Below are 25000 nucleotides of genomic sequence, written 5' to 3' on the forward strand. Positions count from 1 at the left end.
AAGAAATGGAGATAGGGGAGAGAAGGGAGTAAGAAAATAAATGAAGAAGGGAAGGAAGATAAGAAAGAGAAAATGAAGAAAAACGAAAGAGTAAAAAAGGGAGGATGGAGGAAAAGGAGAGAGAGAAAGAAAGGGAGGAAGAAAAATGTAAGAAGGGAGAGAAAGTAAGGAAGAAGGGAAGGAAGATTAGGAAGAGAAAATGAAGAAAAAGGAAAGAGTAAAAAAAGAGAGGAAGGAGGAAAATGAGAGAGAGAAAGAAAGGGAGAAAGGAGAGAAGGAAGGGAAGAAGAGTATGTAAGAAGGGAGAGAAAGTAAGGAAGAAGGGAAGGAAGATTAGGAAGAGAAAATGAAGATAAAGGAAAGAGTAAAAAAAGGGAGAAAGGAGGAAAATGAGGGAGAGAAAGAAAGGGAGAAAGGAAAAAAGGAAGGGAGGAAGAAAATATAAGAAGGGAGAGAAAGTAAGGAGGAAGGGAAGGAAGATTAGGAAGAGAAAATGAAGAAAAAGGAAAGAGTAAAAAAGGGAGGAAGGAAGAAAATGAGGAGAGAAAAAAAGGGAGAAAGGGAGAATGGAGAGAAGGAAGAAAATATAAGAAGGGAGAGAAGTAAGGAGGAAGGGGAAAAAGATTAGGAAGGAAAATGAAGAAAAAGGAAACAGGAAAAAAGGGAGAAAGGAGAAAAATAAGGGAGAGAAAGAAAGGGAGAAAGGAGAGAAGGAAGGGAGGAAGAAAATATAAGAAGGGAGAGAAGGAAGGAGGAAGAAGGGAAGGAAGATAAAAAAGAGAAAATGAAGAAAAAGGAAACAAGGAAAAAGGGAGGAAGGAGGAAAAGGAGAGAGAGAAAGAAAGGGAGAAAGGAGAGAAGGAAGGGAGGAAGTAAATATAAGAAGGGAGAGAAAGTAAGGAGGAAGGAAAGGAAGATTAGGAAGAGAAAATGAAGATAAAGGAAAGAGTAAAAAAAGGGAGGAAGGAGGAAAATGAGGGAGAGAAAGAAAGGGAGAAAGGAGAGAAGGAAGAAAATATAAGAAGGGAGAGAAGTAAGGAAGAAGGAAAAAAAGATTAGGAAGGAAAATGAAGAAAAAGGAAAGAGGAAAAAAGGGGAGAGGGAGAGAAAGAAAGGGAGAAAGGAGAGAAGGCAGGGAGGAAGAAAATATAAGAAGGGAGAGAAGTAAGGGGGAAGGAAAGGAAGGAAAAGATAAAATAAACGAGAGAAGACGGAAAAGGAGGAAAAGGAGGGAGAGAAAAAAGGGAGAAAAGGAAGAAAGGAAGGGAGGAAGAAAGTTTAAAGGAGAGAAAGAAATTAGGGAGAGAGGAAAGATTAGGGAGAGAAAATAAACAAAAAAAGAAAGAGGAGGAAAAAAAAAGTGAGGAGGGAGGAAATGGAGGGAGAGGAGAGGAAAAAAAGGGAGAAAGGAGAGAAGGAAATGAGAGAAGGTAAATATAAGTTGAAATTACCTACAGGGAGGAAGGGAGAGAGTTAGGAAGGGAGGGAGGGAGGGAGGAAAAATGTGAAAAAAGGGAGAGGAATAATATTTGGAGGGAGGTAGGGAAGGTATACGAGAGAGAGAGAGAGAGAGAGAGAGAGAGAGAGAATACACCTGCACCGCTTAATTAGCTCATAAAGGTAAACTCTCTCTCTCTCCGTAATCCAACCAGGTATCTTTTGACCATCTGAGAGAGAGAGAGAGAGAGAGAGAGAGAGAGAGAGAGAGAGAGAGAGAGAGAGAGAGAGAGAGAGAGAGAGAGAGAGAGAGAGAGAGGATGTCATGTTTGAAGATTATCCTTGACAAGCCACTCAGATGTCCCCTTAGGTATGCCCCTGTGTGTGTGTGTGTGTGTGTGTGTGTGTGTGTGTGTGTGTGTGTGTGTGTGTAGGAAGCTGGCATTGGCACTCAAACGACCAGTGCCACACACACACACACACACACACACACACACACACACACACACACACATGCCTTAAAAAAAACAATTGCTCAATCAAGCTAGCAACCCAGTTCTATACGAAACACACACACACACACACACACACACACACACACACACACACACACACACACACACACACACACACACACACACACACACACACACACACACACACACACACACACACACACACACACACACACTCAGTTTATGTGTTTGTGTATAACTCTTGTTTGTTCGTAAGTTTGTTTCCAGGATTAAAACAGGTGAGCTAATTTACTGCAGGTGAGAGAGAGAGAGAGAGAGAGAGAGAGAGAGAGAGAGAGAGAGAGAGAGAGAGAGAGAGAGAGAGAGAGAGAGAGAGAGAGAGAGAGAGATTTTTCACCAACGCACTCAAACGCAATAAAAAATCTTTAATAATTATTAGACCAAAACAGTTCATTTATCTCCCCCTCCTCCTCCTCCTCCCGGTATGCGGGTGAAATATTTTCACCTCAGGGAACTAGACGCCCCTGCCTTGCATAGTCTCAGGTCACCCTTGGACAAGGTGTAATACCTGATCTCTCTCCCGTGCCAGGGTCACGGTGAAGCCTCTGGGCAGCAGCAGTGGTGGATTGGACTGCAGGCAGAGGGTCTCTTTGAGATAATGGCTGGAGTTCCAGGGTCCTAGTTAGCTTGACCGTGCCTAATTATTTAGGCCTGCGTTGTAGAGGAGTGTGGCGACCTCTACACTAAAAAGCCTCACTGGGAACCAGTTGTCGGTGTGAGCTCCCCGTCCCTTCCCTCTATCGACGGTACTCCCATCCCTATTATTATTATTATTGTTATTGTTGTTATTATTATTATTATTATTATTATTATTATTATTATTATTTTTTATTATTATTATTATTATAATTATAATTATTATTATTATTATTACTATTATTATTATATCTATTTCTTGCTATTTCAACTTGCCTGTCACCCCGCTGGTCCTGCTACGGACACACTCGACATTCAGTGTTCGCTCCGCTGTTTCAGGCGTCATCGCAAACCCCGCTCCGTGCCGTCCATCTCCTGCCCCGCCAGAAAGCGTTATATAATTCTCGTGTAGTATCTTTTTGCCCTGATGTTTGGCGCTGGTTTCAGCCAGACCTGCAACATCCCAATGCTTCTCTTTCATCAGGTCAACTAGTTCTTCTCTTTCTCCTACAGCTCCACATTTCAGCGTCGCTGCCTTTAGTCTGCTGCGTGGTCTGTCCCGTAAGCCATTTCCGTTCCTGGCTCGATGCCGTAGAATCCGTCCGTTCCGAGGCCGGGCACGAGGCTCTAAAGCAAGGGTCTTCCTCCACCACCGGCGTGCTGGCCTGTCGTGGCCTCGCCGCTGTCGTTAGCGTTACCCGGGGGGCACTGCGAGGAAGTGACAGTCGGACTTTGCCCCCCCTATTGTTTTTTGTGGCTATTGTTGATTGGTGGATGCTAATAAGACTTCCTTCCCGGGGAGGAGGAAGGGAAGTTTGGGGTGGTGGTGTGGTGGTGTTGTGGTGGTGTTGTGGTGGTGTGCTGTGTGCTGTTTGCAAGCCTCCTCGTCCTGGGGAGAGGGAAGGGGAGGTGTGTGGTGTGGTGTGGTGTGGTGTCTCAAAGCCTCCTCGTCCTGGGGAGAGGGAAGGGGAGGTGTGTAGTGTGGTGTGGTGTCTCAAAGCCTCCTCGTCCTGGGGAGAGGGAAGGGGAGGTGTGTGGTGTGGTGTGGTGTGGTGTCTCAAAGCCTCCTCGTCCTGGGGAGAGGGAAGGGGAGGTGTGGGTGGTCTTGGTTATCGGTCAGCTGGTTGTGTTTAGTCAATGGGTGGATGGGGTTGAGGGGATGGGGGTTGGTGGGGGGTGGGGGGTGTCTGGGTCGTTTGGGCACGCGCCGGTTGCATAACGGGTAAGGCAACGGCCGCGATTCCTCACCAGAGCATGCGGTTATAAACCAGGAATGCGGACAGAGCGACGCCGCATACCGCCGTAAAATCCACGAAGGCATCCGCCCAGGTGTAGGGCGTAGGGTGTGCCTGTGGTGTGTGGCGTGGCGTGGCGTGTGGTGTCCTGTGAGTGCCTCCTTCTCCTGGGGATTGGGAAGGGGGGATGTGTGACGTGTGCGATGTGGTGTAGGTGTGGAAGCCCCTTTTGCGAAGCTTCAGTTTGGGCCTCGTAGGTGCCCGGCGGCGGAGAGTCTGAGAGGTGGAGGGCGAGGCCTTGCTCCGGGCAGTGACAGACGCAGCCCCAGCAGCCTGGGCTGGGGTCTCCGGGTCAGTGGCTGCCCTCTCCTCCTCGCCTGCCCCGGGACTCACGGTAGGGCCCACTTCTTCGCCACAGGGCCGCCCGTTGCACACGTCGTCGTCGTCCGCACCACCACGGACGAGGGGAAGGTATAGGAAGTCCATGTTCTTGAGGAGCTCGCCGAGTGTCGTCCTGGAGGTGAAGACCACCTTCTTGCTGACGGTGTACTCAACTAGGACGGCCGTGCTGGCGTCCCTCCTCAAGAGCTTGGCCAAGGGCACCCAAAGGTCGCCCTCGGCCTGGCACACCTCCCCCCCGGCGCAGCCGTTTGGGAGGAACCTGTAGGCGGCGAACTGCCGCCATCTCCTAAAGCAGCCGCTCTTCCGGTACGATAGGGTGAAGCCATCCGGCCTGCAGCATCCCTTCTGCAGGGTCTGGGCCGCGTCCACCTTCTGATGAGAGGCGCTGCCACCCATGGCGTGAACTGCTGGACAAAAAAATATTACGGGAAAGACGCGAGCAGAAGCTTGTCCGAAGAAGGATGGCAATTATCCCTGAAGGGGAGGCTGAGGGAAGGCGAAGGTGACGGAGGCGGGAAACTGATGTGTGTGTGTGTGTGTGTGAGAGAGAGAGAGAGAGAGAGAGAGAGAGAGAGAGAGAGAGAGAGAGAGAGAGAGAGAGAGAGAGAGAGAGAGAGAGAGAGAGAGAGAGAAACATACACCCAAAGAAAATGCTAATGATAGATAAATCTACTAACAAACTTATGCTGCTAATGATGCTTGCAACACAGTCTATTAAACAAGTCCACATAAATAACCTAAGTTTCCTTCCTTCCTTCCTTCCTTTCTTCCTGCCTTCCTTCTTTCCTTCCTGCCTGCCTTCCGCCCTTCCTCCCTTCCTGCGTTTCTTCTTTACTATTTCCTGACCGCATTTCCTTCCTTCCTCCTTTTTCTTCTTTGAACACGTCGTGATTAACTTCACGTGTCTTCCTCCTACGTTCATTCCTTAATATTTCCCTCACCTTCCTTCCTTCCTTCACTCCTCTTCCTGCGTTCATTCCTTAATATTACCTTGACCTTCCTTCCTTCACTCCTCTTCCTGCGTTCATTCCTTAATATTTCCCTCACCTTCCTTCCCTCCTCGTCCTGCGTTCATTCCTTAATATTACCTTGACCTTCCTTCCTTCACTCCTCTTCCTGCGTTCATTCCTTAATATTTCCCTCACCTTCCTTCCTTCCTTCACTCCTCTTCCTGCGTTCATTCCTTAATATTTCCCTCACCTTCCTTCCTTCCTTCACTCTTCTTCCTGCGTTCATTCCTTAATATTTCCCTCACCTTCCTTCCCTCCTCGTCCTGCGTTCATTCCTTAATATTTCCCTCACCTTCCTTCCTTCCTTCCTTCACTCCTCTTCCTGCGTTCATTCCTTAATATTTCCCTCACCTTCCTTCCTTCCTTCCTTCACTCCTCTTCCTGCGTTCATTCCTTAATATTTCCCTCACCTTCCTTCCTTCCTTCACTCCTCTTCCTGCGTTCATTCCTTAATATTTCCCTCACCTTCCTTCCTTCCTTCACTCCTCTTCCTGCGTTCATTCCTTAATATTTCCCTCACCTTCCTTCCTTCCTTCACTCCTCTTCCTGCGTTCATTCCTTAATATTTCCCTCACCTTCCTTCCTTCCTTCCTTCACTCCTCTTCCTGCGTTCATTCCTTAATATTTCCCTCACCTTCCTTCCTTCACTCCTCTTCCTGCGTTCATTCCTTAATATTTCTTTCATCTTCCAGCCCTCCTCTCTCTCTCTCTCTCTCTCTCTCTCTCTCTCTCTCTCTCTCTCTCTCTCTCTCTCTCTCTCTCTCTCTCTCTCTCAGTGTGTGTGTCTGTCTGCATTAAAGCTTATTATATAAATGTTCGTAGCCTACGTAACAAATTTGAAGACTTAGAAGCACTCGCAGCTACAAATCATTATTACATCATCGGAGTCACAAAATCTTGGATCGACACTTCAAATAGAGATTTCATCGCGGAATATAAATTACCGGGCTAAACGATCTTCAGTCATGAAAGAGTGAACAGACAGGGTGGGGGCGTTATCTTATATATCCACAACTCTCTCCATCCAGTATCCGTGAAAGCAGATATTATAACCAATGTGGACACGGTCTTCATTGAAATAAAAAAAACAAGTCTCGCAAAATAGTAGTTGGACTAATCTACAGACCGCCACCTGGGGCAGACTCAATATCGACAACGGATTAGGTGAATTAATATTATAAACAAGTAGTAGTTGCGAGGCAGTAACTGTGGGGGACTTTAACTTGCCAGTGAAAAGATGGGGCGAACCGTTGAACTTTCATACAGGGCTCGACCTGTACACAGATTTATAAGAAAGTGATTTACATCAACACAAATGATTCTGACTGGACTGTAATATCGACGGAAACAGATATTGGTAAATCGTGGGAGGCCTTCACCGCAATACTGAATAATGCCATAAGCATATGCGTACCCTGTCCTAACAGACGTTCAGCTATTAAGAAAAAAAAACAAATGGTGGAATAACAAAACGCGTATACAGTAGATACATATCAACTCAGAGTGAGGCTGACAAACTAGAGTTGGACATAATTCGCCGCGAAACAAAGGAATTTATAAAACGAAGCAAGAAAAATCTTAAAGAATATATAGCGGAAATAAGAAAATCTCATCCTAAAGAATGTTTTAGCTATGTAAATAATAAAAAGTCACTCACTTGTAGTAACGGACCGCTTGCTAATGATAATGGTAACCACACGAACGATGAAAATGAAATGGCTACAATCCTAAATAACTTTCGCATCCGTATTTACCGACGAAGATTGTTTATCAACTCAACCGCCGGAAGTTAGAAAGACCGAAAAGATGTTAAGTGGCGTGCTCATCGTAGAAAGTGACATTTTACGCACAATTGAAAAGATTAAAGTAAGCAAAGCTCCAGGTCCAGACAAAATTACCCCTAGGATCTTAAAAGAAATCAAATATCAAATTTATAAGCCGCTCTCCATCATATTCAATAAATCCTTAACAGCGGGAAACGTTCCGTCGGATTGGAAACTTGCAAATGTCACACCAATTTTCAAAAAGGGGGACAAGTCTCATCCAGGAAACTATCGACCAATTAGCCTGACATCGATTGTTTGTAAGTTAATGGAGACTATCATTCGCGACAATATGGTGAAATTCTTTGAAGAAAATAATATAATAAATAATTCGCAACATTGCTTCAGTAGTAAACGTTTGTGTTTAACCAACTTTTCGATTTTTTCATTATATTTTTGAGGCGTACAATGAAGGCAGATCAGTAGATATCATATCTGGATTTTCAAAAGGCATTTGATAAGGTCCCCCACAAACGGTTGCTCAGCAAACTATTGGCGCACGGTATCTCAGGTAACATTCACAATTGGCTTGTGGACTCAGAGAGTAGTTCTAAATGGTGTTACATCTAACTGGCTCGATGTCAGAAGTGGCGTACCTCAAGGATCAGTGCTTGGTCCCATGCTCTTCTTAATTTATGTTAATGATATCGATGATGGGCTTACTTGCAAAGTATCAAAATTTGCTGATGACACAAAAATCTCTAATAAGGTAACTGCGACACTCGACGAAGAAGCTTTACAATCAGATCTTGATTGACTTGCACGTTGGGCCAATCAATGGCAAATGAAATTTAACGTTGATAAATGTAAAGTGTTGCACATCGGAAAAAATAACAATCGCGTTCGGTACGTAATGAATGGCCAACATCTTTCTGCAGAAAGTAAAGAAAAGGATCTTGGAATCACTATATCAAGCGATTTAAAGCCCGGTCAGCATTGTTCAGAAGTAGTTAAAACCGCAAACAAATTGATTGACTTTATCGGACGAGTCTTTCATAACAAATCGGAAAAAGTAATATTAAAACTGTATAATTCGTTGGTTCGACACAACCAAGAATACTGTGTACAGTTTTGGTCTTCTTATTACAGAAATGACATAGAAAAGTTAGAACGGGTTCAACGGAGAGTAACAAAAATGATTCCTAGTTTGAGAAATTTATCTTATGAACAAAGGCTTAAAGAAGTAAATTTATTCAGTCTATCAAAGCGAGAAATGCGAGGCGATCTAATAGAAGTGTTTAAAATGTTTAAAGGATACAGTAATATTAATGCGGAAGAGTACTTTACAATTGAGCGATCAAATAGAACAAAAAGAAATCACAATTTCAAGATAAGTGGTAAAAGATTCTCGTCGCACGAAGCCAAACACTTCTTCTTCAATCGAGTCGTTAATGTTTGGAATTCTCTACCCTGTGATGTCGTTGACAGTGCAACAGTTACGGCCTTCAAGAATAGATTAGACAAGTATTTTGAATCCAACCAGCAACTAAGATATTACTCATTGTCGTAATAACGTTAAGTTCTTTCGAATACGGGTGTCCTTGTCCGTTTTTATCGCCTGGTTAGTGGTAGCAGTAATGGTAGTTCTTTCCTCTTTCCTACATAATTTCCATGCAGTTTTTCCATGCTGCATGGTTCTTTTTCCTTTCCTGCCAGCTTTGGCTGGAGGGATAGAGGGAGGGGGGAGGAGCCTTCGCCTTTGCTGTCCTTCATCTTCCACCTTTGATTAGATAGTTAGTGTAGCTTGTCACGAACAGCCTCGTTAGGACCATCAGGTCTGCTGTTGTTTGTTCTTCCTTTGTGTTTCTTTGTGTTCCTCTTCTTATTTATTTCCTTCGCCTTCATCCCTTTCATCTCCTCTCCTCTTTTTCGTAGCTTTATCAACTTCCTCCCCCTCCTCTTTCTCCTCCTCTCCTCCTCCTCCTCCTCCTCCTCCTCCTCCTCCTCCACAGGGGTCGGTGTTGGGACCTGCTCTGTTTTTAGTGTACGTAAATGACATTGACGAGCGGCTATCGTGTAAAATATCGAAATTTGCAGACGACACAAAAATAGCCAGCAGAGTCACTACGACAATGGATAAAGAACACTTCCAAGCTGATCTCGAGCGTTTAAGTAGTTGGGCACGAACATGGAAAATGAATTTAAAATATTGAAAAGTGCAACGTCAGGCATAGCGGAATCAACAACGATCGTATTCATTATCAAATTAACAGAGTGCAATTCTCTGAAGCCAACAAAGAAAAAGATATTGGAGTAATAATTTCGAACGATCTTAAACCGAGTCAACATTGCACAGAAGTAGTAAAAACTGCCAACAAACTGTTCGGATTTATTGGTCGTACATTTGAACACAAATCAGAAAAAGTAATATTGACACTGTACAATTCGTTAGTTCGCCCACATCTTGAGTATTGCGTTCAGTTTTGGTCTCCCTATTACAGAAAAGATATTGATAAACTCGAGAGGGTGCAGCGTCGAGCCACGAAAATGATCCCTAGACTGCGAAACAAACCGTACGAAGACAGACTTAAAGAACTGAACTTATTCAGCTTATCACAGCGCAGGCTAAGAGGTGACCTTATACGTAGAAGTATTTAAAATTTTCAAGGGATTCGATAACGTTAATGTTCATGATTATTTTACAGTCTCTCAATCAAGCGCAACAAGAAACAATGGATACAAAATAACGAGGAAGCGTTTCAACTCAAATGAATCAAAACACTTCTTCTTCAATGGTGTCATCAATGTATGGAATGGTCTGCCTCAAAACGTCGTCGAAAGTGAAACTATTTGCACGTTCAAAAACCATATTTAGAAGCTAACCCGAACATCCACTATTTTGCTCCGGTCTAACAGAAAGTAGTGTTAGCTTAGTTGTCGTGTATGATCTTCCTTCTGTCCATGTAAAATTCCATTGTAGTTTTTCTATACTACATGGTATTCTTCCCTTTCATGCCAGCCTCGGTTGGAGGGACTGGTGGGAGGGGAGGAGCCTTCACCTTTGCTGTCCTGTGTCTCTGACTCGTAGATTAGAGTAGATGGTAGCAACAACAAACAGCCTAGTTAGGACCAAAAGGTGTGTTGCGGTTTGCTTTTCCTTTGTACTCCTTTGTACTCCTCCTCCTCCTCCTCCTCCTCCTCCTCTTGAAAACAAACTTCCGGACATACACAAACATTTCCTTATGGACTTAACGAAATATATAAGACAGTTACTCTCTCTCTCTCTCTCTCTCTCTCTCTCTCTCTCTCTCTCTCTCTCTCTCTCTCTCTCTCTCTCTCTCTCTCTCTCTCTCTCTCTCTCTCTCTCTCTCTCTCTTATTATACTGAAAGCGTTTGATAGAGAGAGATGGAGTGTGTGAAATGACGCAAAACGTGATCGTGATGTTCTTCTTTTTACATTCTTGTTGAAAGGTTCGTCATAAATTTTCATTAGGGAGAAACGGAGTGATTTATTGACACACACACACACACACACACACACACACATGCCTCTTCGTTTTTATTCCTCTCTCTCTCTCTCTCTCTCTCTCTCTCTCTCTCTCTCTCTCTCTCTCTCTCTCTCTCTCTCTCTCTCTCTCTCTCTCTCTCTCTCTCTCTCTCTCTCTCTCTCTCTGTGTGTTTGTGTGTGTGTGTGTGTTGTCTATTGCTTAAAATAAACACGTTGCCTAAGAACAAACACGTGTAGAGTGAAGTTTCGTGTGTGTGTGTGTGTGTGTGTGTGTGTGTGTGTGTGTGTGTGTGAGCCAGTCTTTCTCTCTCTCTCTCTCTCTCTCTCTCTCTCTCTCTCTCTCTCTCTCTCTCTCTCTCTCTCTCTCTCTCTCTCTCTCTCTCTCTCTCTCTCTCTCTCTCTCTCTCTCTCCCCACGCACCAGAGAGACAAAAGAAGAAAAAAAGAGGAAAAAAAGAAAATGGATTGCGAATGTTTGTTGATTGAGGGAAAGGGCGTGGAGAGAGCTAAGGAGGAGGAGAAGGAGGAGGAGGAGGAGGAGGAGGAGGAGGAGGAAGATGGAGGTGAAAGAAAGGTGAAGGGGATAGAGATGGCTTGAGGGGAGAGAGAGAGAGAGAGAGAGAGAGAGAGCGAGAGGGGGAGGGAGAGGTGAGAGAAAGAGAGAGAGGAGCAGGTGAGAGCAGTGTTTGTGGCTTCTTCCCTTTGCTTTAAATAAATATAAACAACTCTCTCTCTCTCTCTCTCTCTCTCTCTCTCTCTCTCTCTCTCTCTCTCTCTCTCTCTCTCTCTCTCTCTCTCTCTCTCTCTCACTCTTTCAACACGTTTCTGGGAATTCGTTTTGAAGTTAACCAAAAGATATTAAAGCTCATCATCATCATCATCATCATCATCATCATCATCATCATCATGCATTTATAAGGCTTAAAGAAACTCATAAATAACTTCTATCTACTTTTTCTTCAAACTTTTAAAACATAAGTGTAAGGAATTATACGGAAAAGGAAGATTGGAAGAGAAGAGGAGATTGGTAAATGGAGGAGGAGGAGGAGGAGGAGGAGGATGATAAAAGAAGAATAGGAAAACATTAGGAGGTTGCCAACTATAGGGTGAAGAGGAGAAGATGAAGGAGGAGGAGGAGGAGGAGGAAGATAGTATAGAAGATAGGAGGAAAAACAGGAAAAGAATAGAAGATCGGTAGTCATAAGGTGAAGAAGAGGAGGAGGAGGAGGAGAAGGAGGAGGAGGAGAAGGAGGAGAAAGGTGGATGGAATAACAAGTAACTCCGAACGAAAAAAAAAAAGCATCGGGTCGAGAAGTCTTATTGTAATCTTGACCTTCGCTACACATTCTAAATCTAAAGGGTGCTATTATGAGTCCAGACAGTATTCAAGGGTACAGGGAGGCAGGTTTGGGAAAGGCAAGTCCAGGTAAGCCCGCATACCTGTTTATATACCTGTGGGGAAAGTGGGAAAGGTAGAGGTGAGGTCAAGGTGGGAAAGGTTAGGTGCCCATCTCTTAAACGTATCAGGCTCCCAGTACGACTATTTTCCAAGGCAACAGAGAAAGTTAACCGGGTTTTCATCTGGGGTGATTTTCCCGTTCAAGATGGTGAAGTTTTGAGAGAGAGAGAGAGAGAGAGAGAGAGAGAGAGAGAGAGAGAGAGGCAGAGGGCGACACACGAATCTAGGTAAAAAAAGTCACAAAAAAAAACTAAAAAAATAAACCGCGCAATGTTAGCACTGTTTTAACTTTATATATGGCTGGCAACTTTGATATAGCTCCACATATTTTCAAACATTCATGTCATCCGTGTGCCTTTCGGTAAAACAGGAATTACTTCAGTGTATGCTCATCTTCCAAACAAGACTCGTGCCACCTACGAAGAACTCTTTCAGGCTATAGTTGGTGAGTGTGCAGACCTAAACAATTCTATGGATGTGCAAACCGTGGTGACTGACTTTGAAGATGGTGTAGCTACTGAGAGGTGTTCTTGTCGTGTTTGGCCGCGACGTAGAGAGCAAAGGTTGTTTCCATCATCTTACGGAGTCCACTTAGCGTTTGGAAACACAGTATAATACCAGTGCTGAGTTTCGTTTGTTTTGTGGCATGATTTATGCTCTAGCTTTTTTGCCCCTAGAGGACGTTGATGAAGGTATTAGGTATACCTCAAAATTGTCTTTCCACAAGATCCACCTGAAGCCGAGGAGTTGCTCATGGACTTTTATTGTACTTATGTTAGAGGCTCCTTTCGACTAATGCAGCAGCCATTTGGCATGTCCAGTGATGCCCTGATGCCTCTGAGAATACGTCACATTCCATCAATGTTTGCCCCTCACCTATACAATGTGTAATATGACGCCACCATGAACATCAATGCCCGTACTAACAACATATGAGAAAGGGGGAATAATAAATTCTTCACCTCGTTGGTCACTACCATCCTTCAGTCTGGTGATTGAATATGACTTGAATATTTTTGTTTGATTACCTGACTTTCTTTCCTAGCCAGAATTGTGACTTTTCCTGAGACTTCCTGTCACTTTATTATCGGCCAACACACACACACACACACACACACACACACGCACAAACACACACTTTTTCTCATTTTTGCTGATATATAAATATGATCTGTATACACACACACACACACACACACACACAAACACAAACACTTTTTCTCATTATTGCTGATATATAGATATAATCAGTTTTTTTTTATTCTTTTCTTTTCATTTAATTTTCGAAGGATGAAGATACCCGTCTTTTGTCCTAAGCAAGCGTAGGTTAATTAAGACACTGAGAAAGTAGACAACATTATATTGAGTACACTTCCCTCTTGTCACTAAAACATAAAATACTAATTTCATTAAACATCGTATAAACTTTTGGGTCTCTATATCATTTTATTTGTCTTTTATTCTCCGTATCATTACCGCTTTAACTAAGTCTTTTTTTTATTCTTTATCTTGAATCACTATTGTTTTGCTGTGGTTCTTCTTACACACTTTGGGTTTGTCTTTAGTATTATCCTTATCCATACTATTGGTTTGTGTCTTTGTACCGAACTGTTTTTATGGGTGACGTGTTTGCTTCTGGATGTCCTGGATTTCTCTGTTAACACAGTGACGATCAAAAGTAAGCATTCCTAGTAATCTTAATGACTAAGTTTCTTCCCGTTTCGTGCCCAGCATCATTATTTTGTTCGCATTGTCCACATCACCAGTTCCTCCTTATCACCACATCACCAGTTCTTCCTTAACAAAAGTAACCACCAGTGTCAGTCTTCTCAATGACCAAACCTGACCGTTTCATTCTCTGCATCATTTGAGTTTTGCATCTTCCGGTCTGAATAATCATCTTTAGTCGTCTTAAGGTTTCTCTTGCGTGTGTGACATCTGAACCATCAACATATTCCTCTTTCTTTTTCTTGCGAGGCGACACTGTCAAATAGAGATCTCGGTCCATCTCTTTGTATAGCCAAGTTCTGTCGCAATCGAATTCTGGGGTCTCGTCCTCTTCCCCATCTCCCAAGGCAAAGCGAACATAGTCTTCATAAAATCCATGGTCTGCTGGAGCTTCTCGGTTTTCCTCTAGCGGTAATATTAGGGAGCTCCAACTCTTAGGTATAGTCACGTCTCTTTCTTCCCCTAGCGATGATAGTTCGAGGCTTCCATTCTCAGATATTGGGACGTCTCTTTCTTCCGCTATCGGTAATATTTGCAAGGTTTCACTCATAGCCGTAGTCATGTCTCTCTTCCCCTCTAGCGGTGACAGTTGCAAGCTTCCCATCTCAGCCGTAGTCTCTTCAATCTTTCCCTCTAGCGGTGACAGTTGCAAGCTTCCCATCTCAGCCGTAGTCTCTTCAATCTTTCCCTCTAGCGGTGACAGTTGTAAGCTTCCAATCATAGCCGTAGTCTCTTCAATCTTCCCCTCTAGCGGTGACAGTTGCAAGCTTCCCATCTCAGCCGTCGTCTCTTCAATCTTTCCCTCTAGCGGTGACAGTTGTAAGCTTCCCATCTCAGCCGTAGTCTCTTCAATCTTCCCCTCTAGCGGTGACAGTTGTAAGCTTCCCATCTCAGCCGTAGTCTCTTCAATCTTCCCCTCTAGCGGTGACAGTTGTAAGCTTCCCATCTCAGCCGTAGTCTCTTCAGTCTTTCCCTCTAGCGGTGACAGTTGTAAGCTTCCCATCTCAGCCGTAGTCTCTTCAATCTTTCCCTCTAGCGGTGACAGTTGCAAGCTTCCCATCTCAGCCGTAGTCTCTTCAGTCTTTCCCTCTAGCGGTGACAGTTGCAAGCTTCCCATCTCAGCCGTAGTCTCTTCAGTCTTTCCCTCTAGCGGTGACAGTTGCAAGCTTCCCATCTCAGCCGTAGTCTCTTCAATCTTCCCCCCTAGCGGTGACAGTTGCAAGCTTCCCATCTCAGCCGTAGTCTCTTCAATCTTTCCCTCTAGCGGTGACAGTTGCAAGCTTCCATTCTTAGCCATAGGGGCGTATCTTCCCCCCTCAAGCTGCCATACTTCCAACCTCCCATTCATAGCTCTACGTTTCCTTCTCTCCCTCCAAGCCGGTGACAGCTCTGTGTAGTGCCCCTCGCCTAGTCGTCTACGCAAAGAAACCACCGTCTCATCCCAAGTCAGCATGTCTACTTCCTCCTTGCACATGTGAATGTAGTATTGGCTGAAGCACTCCTGGAGGCGTCGCGTGAAGAGCATGTTCTCCTCGGCTCGCTGATGGGCTTGTTGAAAGGAAGAGTCACGGAGTTGTTCCGGTCCGAGCTCGAGTGTTTGCCCGCTCATGGTGTTCTGGTGGCTGTGTTGTTGGATGTTAGTTGTGTCCTTTTCGTTCCTGTCCATTAAAAAAGGAATGAAATGTAAGAGTGAAGCAAAACGGGATTTTAAATGTAATAGACAATAAATGCTAAGCGGTTATTTTAGCAATGTAGGATAAATCAGTCAATAAAAAAGAGAAAGATGAGGAGAGTGACAAAGGACCTTATTAAATAATTTAACGATAGAGGCAGTACCAAATAAGTGATGAAGACTGTAATGCACAAATATAATAGGAATTAATGGATGTTTAAGCAACGCAGAAATAACAATGAGGATAATTAATGACAAAGTAAGTTATTAAGCAATATTACGATAGAAGCAATACACAAAAAATAAATAAACAAGTGATAGGTTTAGCAATGCAGAAAAATAAGAATTAAAAATGACAAAAAGTACGATATTAAAGAATTTCAAACAGAAGCAATACAAGGATACGAAACTACTACTACTACTACTACCACCACACTACTACTACTACCACTACTACTACTACTACCACCACCACTACTACCACTACTACTACTACTACTACCACCACACTACTACTACTACCACCACACTACTACTACTACCACCACACTACTACTACTACCACTACTACTACTACCACCACCACTACTACCACCACTACTACTACTACTACTACTACTACTACCACCACCACTACTACTACTACCACCACCACTACCACCACCACTACCACCACCACTACTACTACTACCACCATCACTACCACCACCACTACTACTACTACTACTACTGTTACTACTACTACTACTACTATTACTACTACTACTATTACTACTACTACTACTACCACCACCACTACTACCACTACTACTACTACCACTACTACTACACAGGACGATACATGTCACATACCATTCATACCAGACTTGACCCAACAACCAACCACAGACAAGCCAGTAAGACCAGACTGTATAACGTAGCAGAAAGATGGAACTTACGAACAGAGTGGACGGCCAGAGCGAACTGACCCTCTGAAGCACTGGGGGTCACTCAACGGCTTCGGACCGGTGATTCGAGACTTTGATTCGAAGCAGTGAAGCAAGTTTTCTGATACTACTTCAGTTTTTATGATTGTAACTACTACCACTACTCTATCTATCTACTTTATCTATCTGTATATATTTATCTATCTATCTATCTATAGCTGTTTCTCATCTAATAATTGAAATGAACTGGACTTTTTTCACTTTTCTCCTTACCTTCTTCCTGTTTTACCTCCCTCCTCTCTCTCCTTCCCTCCTTTCATCTCTCCCTACCTTCCTTCCTTTCTCTCCCTCCCTCCATCTCTTTCCCTTTCTCCCTTTTTCCCTCTTTCTCTTTCATCCTTAGTACTGTTACCAAATATATATTCTCGTGTCTTTTATTTCTACGGTGCTCTTAATAACATCAAAGACTGGTATACTCTCTCTCTCTCTCTCTCTCTCTCTCTCTCTCTCTCTCTCTCTCTCTCTCACGCTGGGGAGAAGCCAAGGTCTGTTTTTCCTCCATGTTACCTCCTCCCTCCGAAAGTGTCTCATTCCCTCCACTCTTGCGCTTAGGATGACGCGGAATAATAAGAGTGTAAGAATAGCCATGGAGGTTGTTACTCTTGTTGTTGTTGGTGGTGGTGGTGGTGATGGTGGTGGTTTAAATTCGTAAGTCTTTATTTTCTTGTTTCTTCTTTGTTTTATTTTTTTCTTGTTTTTGTCTTTGTTCTTGTTTTGTTTGTTTGTTTGTTTTTCTCTTTGTTTCGACGACTGAATTCGATTAAGATTCTTCCCCTCTTCTTCTTTTTCTTCTTCTTCTTCTTCTTGTTTTTGTCTCTGTTGTTGTTTTGTTCGTTTTTTCTTCCTCTTTCGACGACTGAATTCGATTAAGATTCCTCCCCTCTTCTTCTTCTTCTTCTTCTTTTTCTTCTTCTTCTTTTTCTTCTTATTCTTATTGTTGTTGTTGTTATTTTTTCTTCTTTGTAGTATATTTGCATTTATTACGTGTTAGTAGTAATGGAAGTAGTAGTAGTAGTAGTAGTAGTAGTAATGGTAGTAGTAGTAGTAGTAGTAGTAGCAGCAAGCGAGTATAAATCTCTCTCTCTCTCTCTCTCTCTCTCTCTCTCTCTCTCTCTCTCTCTCTCTCTCTCTCTCTCTCTCTCTCTCTCATCACCCACACCTCTCCCTACCCCCCTTTTCCCTATACGTGTTTAGCCTAAAAAAAAAGTAAAGAAAAAAAACTTATTAAGAGACCAAGGGGAGGAGGCAGCTAAGTTTGGCTTCACCTCTCCCCTCTTTTCCCTTCCCTCCCCTGGGTGTATGGGGAGGGGAAGGGGGAGGGGGGTAGGTAAGGGGAGGAGAGAGGGAAAGAGAGAGAGTACTGAGTTTTTATAAATTTAAGACCAGATGCGAAATTTACTAGTGTGTGTGTGTGTGTGTGTGTGTGTGTGTGTGTTATAGTAGGATTAGTTATGGTAGTGTAGTAATTTCTTTTTCATTATTATCTTCTTCATCTCCTTCTTTCTTCTTCTTTATCTTTATCTTCATCTTCCACTTATTTTCTCCTGCCGCTTTATCTTCCTTTATTATTACTCCGTCACGGTAAATTGCCTCTGTGTCTCCTTATATCGTAACTAACTACTCTTTCCCCTCCCCCATACACATCTTCCTCACCCTAACCACCACCAAGCTCTCCTCTGTTGCCTCACCCGCGGCCACCTCTCACCACGGACCCAAGACAACCCTCACACACGCAACCCCAAGGAGAGATACATATATACTTCTGTTCCCACCTTAAGATATACACACACCTGTGATCTCACCTCAATAGAGAACCGCTCACACACGTACACATTCACACCTATTATTAAGAAGCACACATATACTTCTGTTGTCACATATCGGAAGAAACAAACACATATCTCTTCTCGTGCCTCAAGGAAGTTATTAGCAACACACTTCTCCACTAACCTTAAACAAGAAATACACGTCTACCTCTGTACTATTAACCTAAGATTTTTTATTCCCGCGCAGTATCAAGTCATTAAGAAAACAATTATACCTCTTTCTTGTCCTTCTTTACTTCCCAGTCCTTCCTCAAGTCCTACAATATCACTAATACAAACACAGCACTATCTTTTCATCATATAACTATACTCATTATAGTTTCAATTTCAACTCTAAGGGAACAGTTATACCTCTTTCTTGTCCTTCTTCCCATTCCTTCCTCAAGTCCTACAATATAACTAATACTAACACAGCACTATCTTTTCATCATATAACTATACTCATTACAGTTTCAATTTCAACTCTAAGGGAACAGTTATACCTCTTTCTTGTCATTCTTTACTTCACATTCCTTCTTCAGGCCCTTCAATATCACTAATACTAACACAACACTATCAGCACTGTCTTTTCATCATATAACTAGACCCATTATATTTCAAATTCAACTCCAAGGGAACAAGTATACCTTTTTCTTGTCCTTCTTTACTTCCCATTCCTTCCTCAGGCCCTTCAATATCACTAATACTAACACAACACTATCAGCACTGTCTTTTCATCATATAACTAGACCCATTATATTTCAAATTCAACTCTAAGGGAACAAGTATACCTTTTACTTGTTCTTCCTTGCCTTCTCCTCCTTCTCTAAGTCCTTCAGCATCACCAACTAATGCTAACAAAACACTATCTTCTCATATAACTAGACTCATTACAGTTTCGAATTCTTTTCTAGAGTAAGTTCATTTTGTATTTCCATGGATTATAGGGAAGTGGAGTTGTAGGGAAATCTTAAACTAGGACTTAAGGAACCAAGACTGAAATATCGAAGAGGAATTAGAGATATTATTAGATTAAGCATTTTTTCTCACTCTTCCCAAACTGATTATATCTTGAAAACCAGGAAGGACTCTCTTGTTTTATGGGCCTCGTAAATCGCTTCAGTGGTTAAACAAATACTTTATAAAACACGGATATACTAATACATCGATAGGGATTTGATTCTTTGTTTCCGCTACTCCAGAAGAAGAGTTTAAGGCACGAGAAAAAATCAGAATAGGGGTCAACTCTCTTATTTATAGATTTCTTACCCATCACAGGCTCAAGGGTCAAGGTGACGGAGAAGAACACTGAGGCCACGCGCAGCTATAGTACATCCCCCCCCCCAAAAAAAAAACTTCACCTTACCAAAACGCTGTGATGGGAAAACAAATACATTCTCTATAAGCACGGAGGAGGAGGTTCATGTTTCGTTTTATTAATGCATCTATAACTTGTCTTACCCTCCTCTTTATGTCATCTATATGGCTCAAGAACAGACCCTCGATTCACCTGTTTACACTATCAATTTTAACTTTTTTTTTTCACTTTAATTCTTTCTCACCACAACATAACCGAGAGGGAGCTAATTTTACTGCAGCTATAATTTGTCGTAACCTATTCCCTATGGCATCTCTACGGCCTAAGAAACAGAGCCCCGATTCACGTGTTTATACCATCAATTTCAACTTGTTTTTCTCTTCATCCTTTCTCCTCACAACATAATTGAAGGGGTCCTGATTTTATTGCATCCATAACTCGTCGTACGCTACTCCTTATAGCATCTATACGGCCTAAGAACAGACCCTCGATTCATGTGTTTATACCATTAATTTTAACTTGTTTTTCTCCTCATTGTTTCGCTCCACAGAATCGAGACCTGGTTCGAGACTTAGTGCGAGGCTTAATTGTTTTAATGCGTCTATATTTTGTCTTTATTTCGGCTATACAGATTAAGGAACAAAGCCCCGATTCAAGTGTTTGGGCTGTCTATATTAACTTTTCTTTTGGTTTGTTTTCACCTTTTCCCTTCACATAATAACAGAAAGGAACTTAAGGTAGTTTGAGAATACATGTTGAACGCTTTTGTTATTATGATCTTTTCCCCTTTCCAAAATAATAATAGAAAGGAAGTAGAGGTAGTTTGATTTTAAATGTTGAGCGGTTTTCTTTATTATTTTTTTTCCTTGCCAGTATAATAATAGAAAGGAAGTTTAGGAGGTTTGATTATACATGTTGAACACTTTTCTTTAATATTATCTGTTCAGCTTAAGAACAAAACCTCGTAATTATGCATTTATATAATTAGTTTTAACCCTTTCCTTTTCTTTTTCCTACAGACTGTGAAGAAGAAGGAAAACAGACCGTAGACAACAATAACAACAGAACAAAGTGAAATAAAGTGAAAAATAACAACAATAGAGAAGTAACAAGAGAAAACAACAGTAAAGAAAGAAATAAACAAAAGTGAAATAACAGACTACGAAGACCAAGGAAGAAGTAAGAGGAAAGAAGGAAACCAACAATAAAGAAAAACAAAAGTGAAATAACAGAAAAGCAAGACAAAGGAAGGAACAAGAGGAAAATAACAATAAAGATACACAAAAGAAATAGAAAAGTAAGACCAAGGAAGGAACAGGAAGAGAGAAGGAAGACATGAAGAGGAACACGAAAGGAAGGAAGACATGAAGAGGAACCCTGAAAGAAGGAAGACATGAAGAGGAACCCGGAAAGAAGGAAGACATGAAGAGGAACCCGGAATTAAGGACCCGCCGATGAACCTTCCGTCGGCAACACTGAGATCAACACAAAAAACAACCGCGTGACGTCACTGACAACAAACTTGGTTCCGGAGCGCGGGAAGGCGGCCAATAAAATGTATATCAGGTGCAAGGACGCGGCTCTCGGGGAAAACAGTTCTCGGAAGTGTAAATAAACGGCGATAAGGGGCGCAGGGAAGAGAGAGAAGCCGCCTGTGTGGGAAGTGGCCGCCATAATGTACAGGGAAAGGTCAAAGAGATGAAGACGATAGGACGCCATTGTGGGAAATATTTACCAACTTTTAGATTTTAAGTACATGGTTTTATGAACTTACTGTGTTGTTTGAAAGGGAGAAAAAGGGAGGAAAAGGTAAGACATGTTGTGGAGGGAAAGGACCACAAGATTGAAAAGAGAGACGCCACTGGTGGAAATTTGAGCGTTTACGAACCTAACCAAATGACGTAACTAATGTATAGAGAAAAGAATAGAAGTTTCGTACAAATTTATAAGAAAAGAAAACCACAATAAGTGAAAAAAAGAGGAACCACAATAAGAAAAAAGAGAAAGTATCAGATTCCACACAATTAAATAAGAAAACAAAACTGAAACTAGAGAGAAAGAATAAAAGGCAAAAAAAAAAAAATAACCTTCCTGCCAAGCTATAAGCGAAGGAAACCAAACCCAAAACCATAAATACCTTGATAAAAGCGAACAATGAATCGCGCAAATGGATGATAACATAAACACGGCTAACGTAAGGGGGAGCAGAATTTAGAGGAGCATCGAAGGAGAGAGATAAATGGACCCGTTATATAAGGAAGGGAAAGACTGGGGAGACGGCGATGGATACTGCGATGGAAGAGAGGAGTTTAGACGCCAGAATGAGATGACGTTAGGTGCGCAAAACTAATGAGTATCTTCCGCCATCCAAAACAAGCGTAAATAGAAGGTGATGCAGCCCCAAAATAAAGGAGAGAAGTGTTTACGATTCCCGTAGTTGTGGAGGCGATGAAAACAAGTGATGGTCGTTGCCAGACGGAAGAAATAAGGGAAGTAAAGAGAGAGGAAGTAGGTCGGAGGAAAGTGAGCAGACGAGCCGGAAAATGAAGTAAGGAAAATAAAATGAATAGAAATAGAAACATAAGTAAAGATAGTGAAATGAAGATTAATGAATGCGCATAAAAAGGTTCCGAAACACACATTGAGAGAATCAGAATCTATTGAATATACACAAACAGAAATTAAGTGAAGTGTGATAAAGAAAAGAAGTAACGAAACACAAATACATGAAAGAAAAGTAATGAAAATAGAAAATGAAAATACAAGAATATACAGAAAAAAAATCATTGATGGTATAAATAAGTGGAAAATCGTAAAGTTCAGAAAAAAATAAATTAGAAAAAAATAGGAAACGAAATTAATTAGGTAGACGAAAATTTTTGAGGTGCTAAATTATACACAAAAAAACAACAAAGAAAACTTACAAAGATTGAAAAAAGTGAAAAATCGTTAAATTCAGGAAAGAAAACTAAAAAATATCTGACAGTAATCAATAAAGAAGTGAATAAGAAAAGAGAATTAAAGTGAAAATGTTAGAGATAGTCTTGAGGAAATATTGAACAAGAGAAACTGAAGATAATGAAAACGGAGGAAAAATCTCTTGACAAACTACACAACAACATTATTTAAGGAACGAAAAGAAGGAAGAAGAGAAGGAGGAGGAGGAGGACGAGCGGAGGAGTTTGAGGGAAGGAAGGAGGAGGAGGAGACAGACGAGAAGAAGGAGGAGCAAACACATGAAAAGAGAGGAAAGTATATAAGTTAGAGGTAATTAGAGGAGGAGGAGGAGGAGGAGGAGGAGACTGGAAATAGGGGGGAAAAAAAGATAAAAGGGAGTGATAAAGTAACAAACAAAAACAAGCAAACAAAGAACGACGCGGAAGTAGAGGAGGAGAAGGAGGAGGAAAAAAAAGAAGTGAAGGAGGAGGAAGAACAAAAGGGAGGAAAGAAATTGAAGCTAAAGGAGAAGGACGAGGAAGAAGAAAAAGAAGCGAAGAAAGCAGAAGAAAAAGGAGGAGGAGAAAGAGGAGGAATAAGGAAAAATAAACAAAAAGGAGAAAGAGGAAGAAGAGAGAAGGAGGCAAACCTGAAACAGAGAAAAGAAGAGAGCGAAGAAAAAATAGAACTGTAGAAAAGGACGAAGGAGAATAAAACGGAGAAGACAGAAGGAGGAAGAAACATAAGTGGAGAAAGAGGAGGAAGATAAATATAAGACAAAAGAAAGGAGGAGGAAGAAGAAACAGAACAGGAATAAAAATAGAAAGAAGACAAAACGAAGAAAAGGAAGAAGAAACAAGAAGATAAAACGTACAAAATAAAGAAGAAGAAACCAGAAACAGAAGAAGAACAAGGAGAACGAGAACAAGAACACAACCACCACCACCACAACCACCACCACCACCAAGATGAGGGAGGACGGTGGGGGGGACGGGGGGCAGTGCGGGTCGTGTGGTTACTACCTCAAGAACATCATTAAGTTTCTGATCAGCCACATCGGTCTCGTGTCCCTCGTCATCGGTTACACCATCGTGGGCGCCATCACCTTCGAGCACCTGGAGGCCGACCACGAGAGGGCTGTCAAGGCGAATATGTCGGCGGTGAGATTAGAGGTTAGTGGTATAGTCCTTTATTTTATGTTACCTTATACTTCCTTTACCTTGCTTTAGTTTATCTCCTAGACACATCACTTCATCTAATCTCACCTTAGTTTACCTTATCTTACTTTACCTTACTATTTCTTACCTTATCTTACTTTACCTTACCATTTCTTACCTTATCTTACTTTATCTTACCATTTTTTACCTTATCTTACTTTACCTTACCATTTCTTACCTTATCTTACTTTACCATTTCTTACCTTATCTTACTTTACCTTACCATTTCTTACCTTATCTTACTTTACCTTACCATTTCTTACCTTATCTTACTTTACCTTACTATTTCTTACCTTATCTTACTTTATCTTACCATTTCTTACCTTATCTTACTTTACCTTACCATTTCTTACCTTATCTTACTTTACCATTTCTTACCTTATCTTACTTTACCTTACCATTTCTTACCTTATCTTACTTTACCTTACCATTTCTAATCTTACTTTTGCTTACCATTTCTTACCTTATCTTACTTTACCATTTCTTACCTTATCTTACTTTACCTTACCATTTCTTACCTTATCTTACTTTACCTTACCATTTCTTACCTTATCTTACTTTACCTTACCATTTCTTACTTTATCTTACTTTACCTTACCATTTCTTACCTTATCTTACTTTTGCTTACCTAACCTTATCTAACCTTAACTTTCCTAACCAATCCTCACTAAGCCTCACCTTACCCTAGCTAATCTTACACTGCGTTACCTTACCTAACCTTACCTTTCCTTACGTAACCAAACCTCACCTTGCCTCATCACACTTTATCTTACCTAACTTAACCTAACTCACCTCACCTCGCCTCACCTGACCTTCCCTCCCTCACCTCACTTCACCTAACCTAACCTAACCTCAATTCACCTGACCTTCCCTCACCTTCCCTCACTTCACCTAACCTAACCTAACCTCAGTTCACCTCTTTTTCCTTCCCTCACCTCACCTCACTTCACCTAACCTAACCTAACCTAACCTCAATTCACCTCTTTCTCCTTCCCTCCCTCACCTCACCTAACCTAACCTAACCTAACCTCAATTCACCTCTTTTTCCCTCCCTCACCTCACCTCACTTCACCTAACCTAACCTCAATTCACCTCTTTTTTTCCTTCCCTCACCTCACCTCACTTCACCTAACCTAACCTCAATTCACCTCTTTTTCCTTCCCTCACCTCACCTCACTTCACCTAACCTAACCTAACCTCAGTTCACCTCTTTTTCCTTCCCTCACCTCACCTCACTTCACCTAACCTAACCTAACCTCAGTTCACCTCTTTTTCCTTCCCTCACTTCACCTAACCTAACCTAACCTCAGTTCACCTCTTTTTCCTTCCCTCACCTCACCTCACTTCACCTA

General features: G+C 42.0%; 2 protein-coding genes and 1 long non-coding RNA gene across 6 annotated transcripts in view; 1 reads left to right on the forward strand and 2 right to left on the reverse strand.

Annotated features, from left to right (window-relative positions):
• Window positions 1-25000, forward strand: part of LOC126994001 (uncharacterized) — a 77809-nt gene that overhangs the window by 18000 nt on the left and 34809 nt on the right. For all 3 annotated transcript variants that reach the window (XR_007748703.1, XM_050853259.1, XM_050853260.1), the window contains exon 2: window positions 20514-23603. Coding sequence is in view for 2 of the 3 variants with exons in the window: in XM_050853259.1 (XP_050709216.1) it covers window positions 23400-23603 (204 nt within the window). In the remaining variant the exon portion in view is untranslated. The remainder of the gene's footprint in view (window positions 1-20513; window positions 23604-25000) is intronic.
• LOC126994006 (uncharacterized) lies at window positions 13765-16347 on the reverse strand. 2 transcript variants are annotated; one of them, XM_050853261.1, is made up of 2 exons: window positions 16238-16347; window positions 13765-15371 (listed from the first exon to the last, which is right to left on the reverse strand). In XM_050853261.1, the coding sequence occupies exon 2, from the start codon at window positions 15320-15322 to the stop codon at window positions 13784-13786; it is 1539 nt and encodes a 512-aa protein (XP_050709218.1). In that variant the 5' UTR covers window positions 15323-15371; window positions 16238-16347; the 3' UTR covers window positions 13765-13783. The 2 variants fall into 2 exon arrangements, with proteins under 2 accessions (XP_050709218.1, XP_050709219.1); XM_050853262.1 differs by having other exon boundaries at window positions 16324-16341.
• Window positions 23594-24469, reverse strand: LOC126994041 (uncharacterized). Its single transcript, XR_007748762.1, has 3 exons — window positions 24137-24469; window positions 23852-23911; window positions 23594-23706 (listed from the first exon to the last, which is right to left on the reverse strand). It is a non-coding gene; the product is annotated as an uncharacterized LOC126994041 (long non-coding RNA).

This window comes from Eriocheir sinensis, chromosome 7 (genome assembly GCF_024679095.1).
Source record: "Eriocheir sinensis breed Jianghai 21 chromosome 7, ASM2467909v1, whole genome shotgun sequence".
Classification (NCBI taxonomy): Eukaryota; Metazoa; Arthropoda; class Malacostraca; order Decapoda; family Varunidae; genus Eriocheir; species Eriocheir sinensis.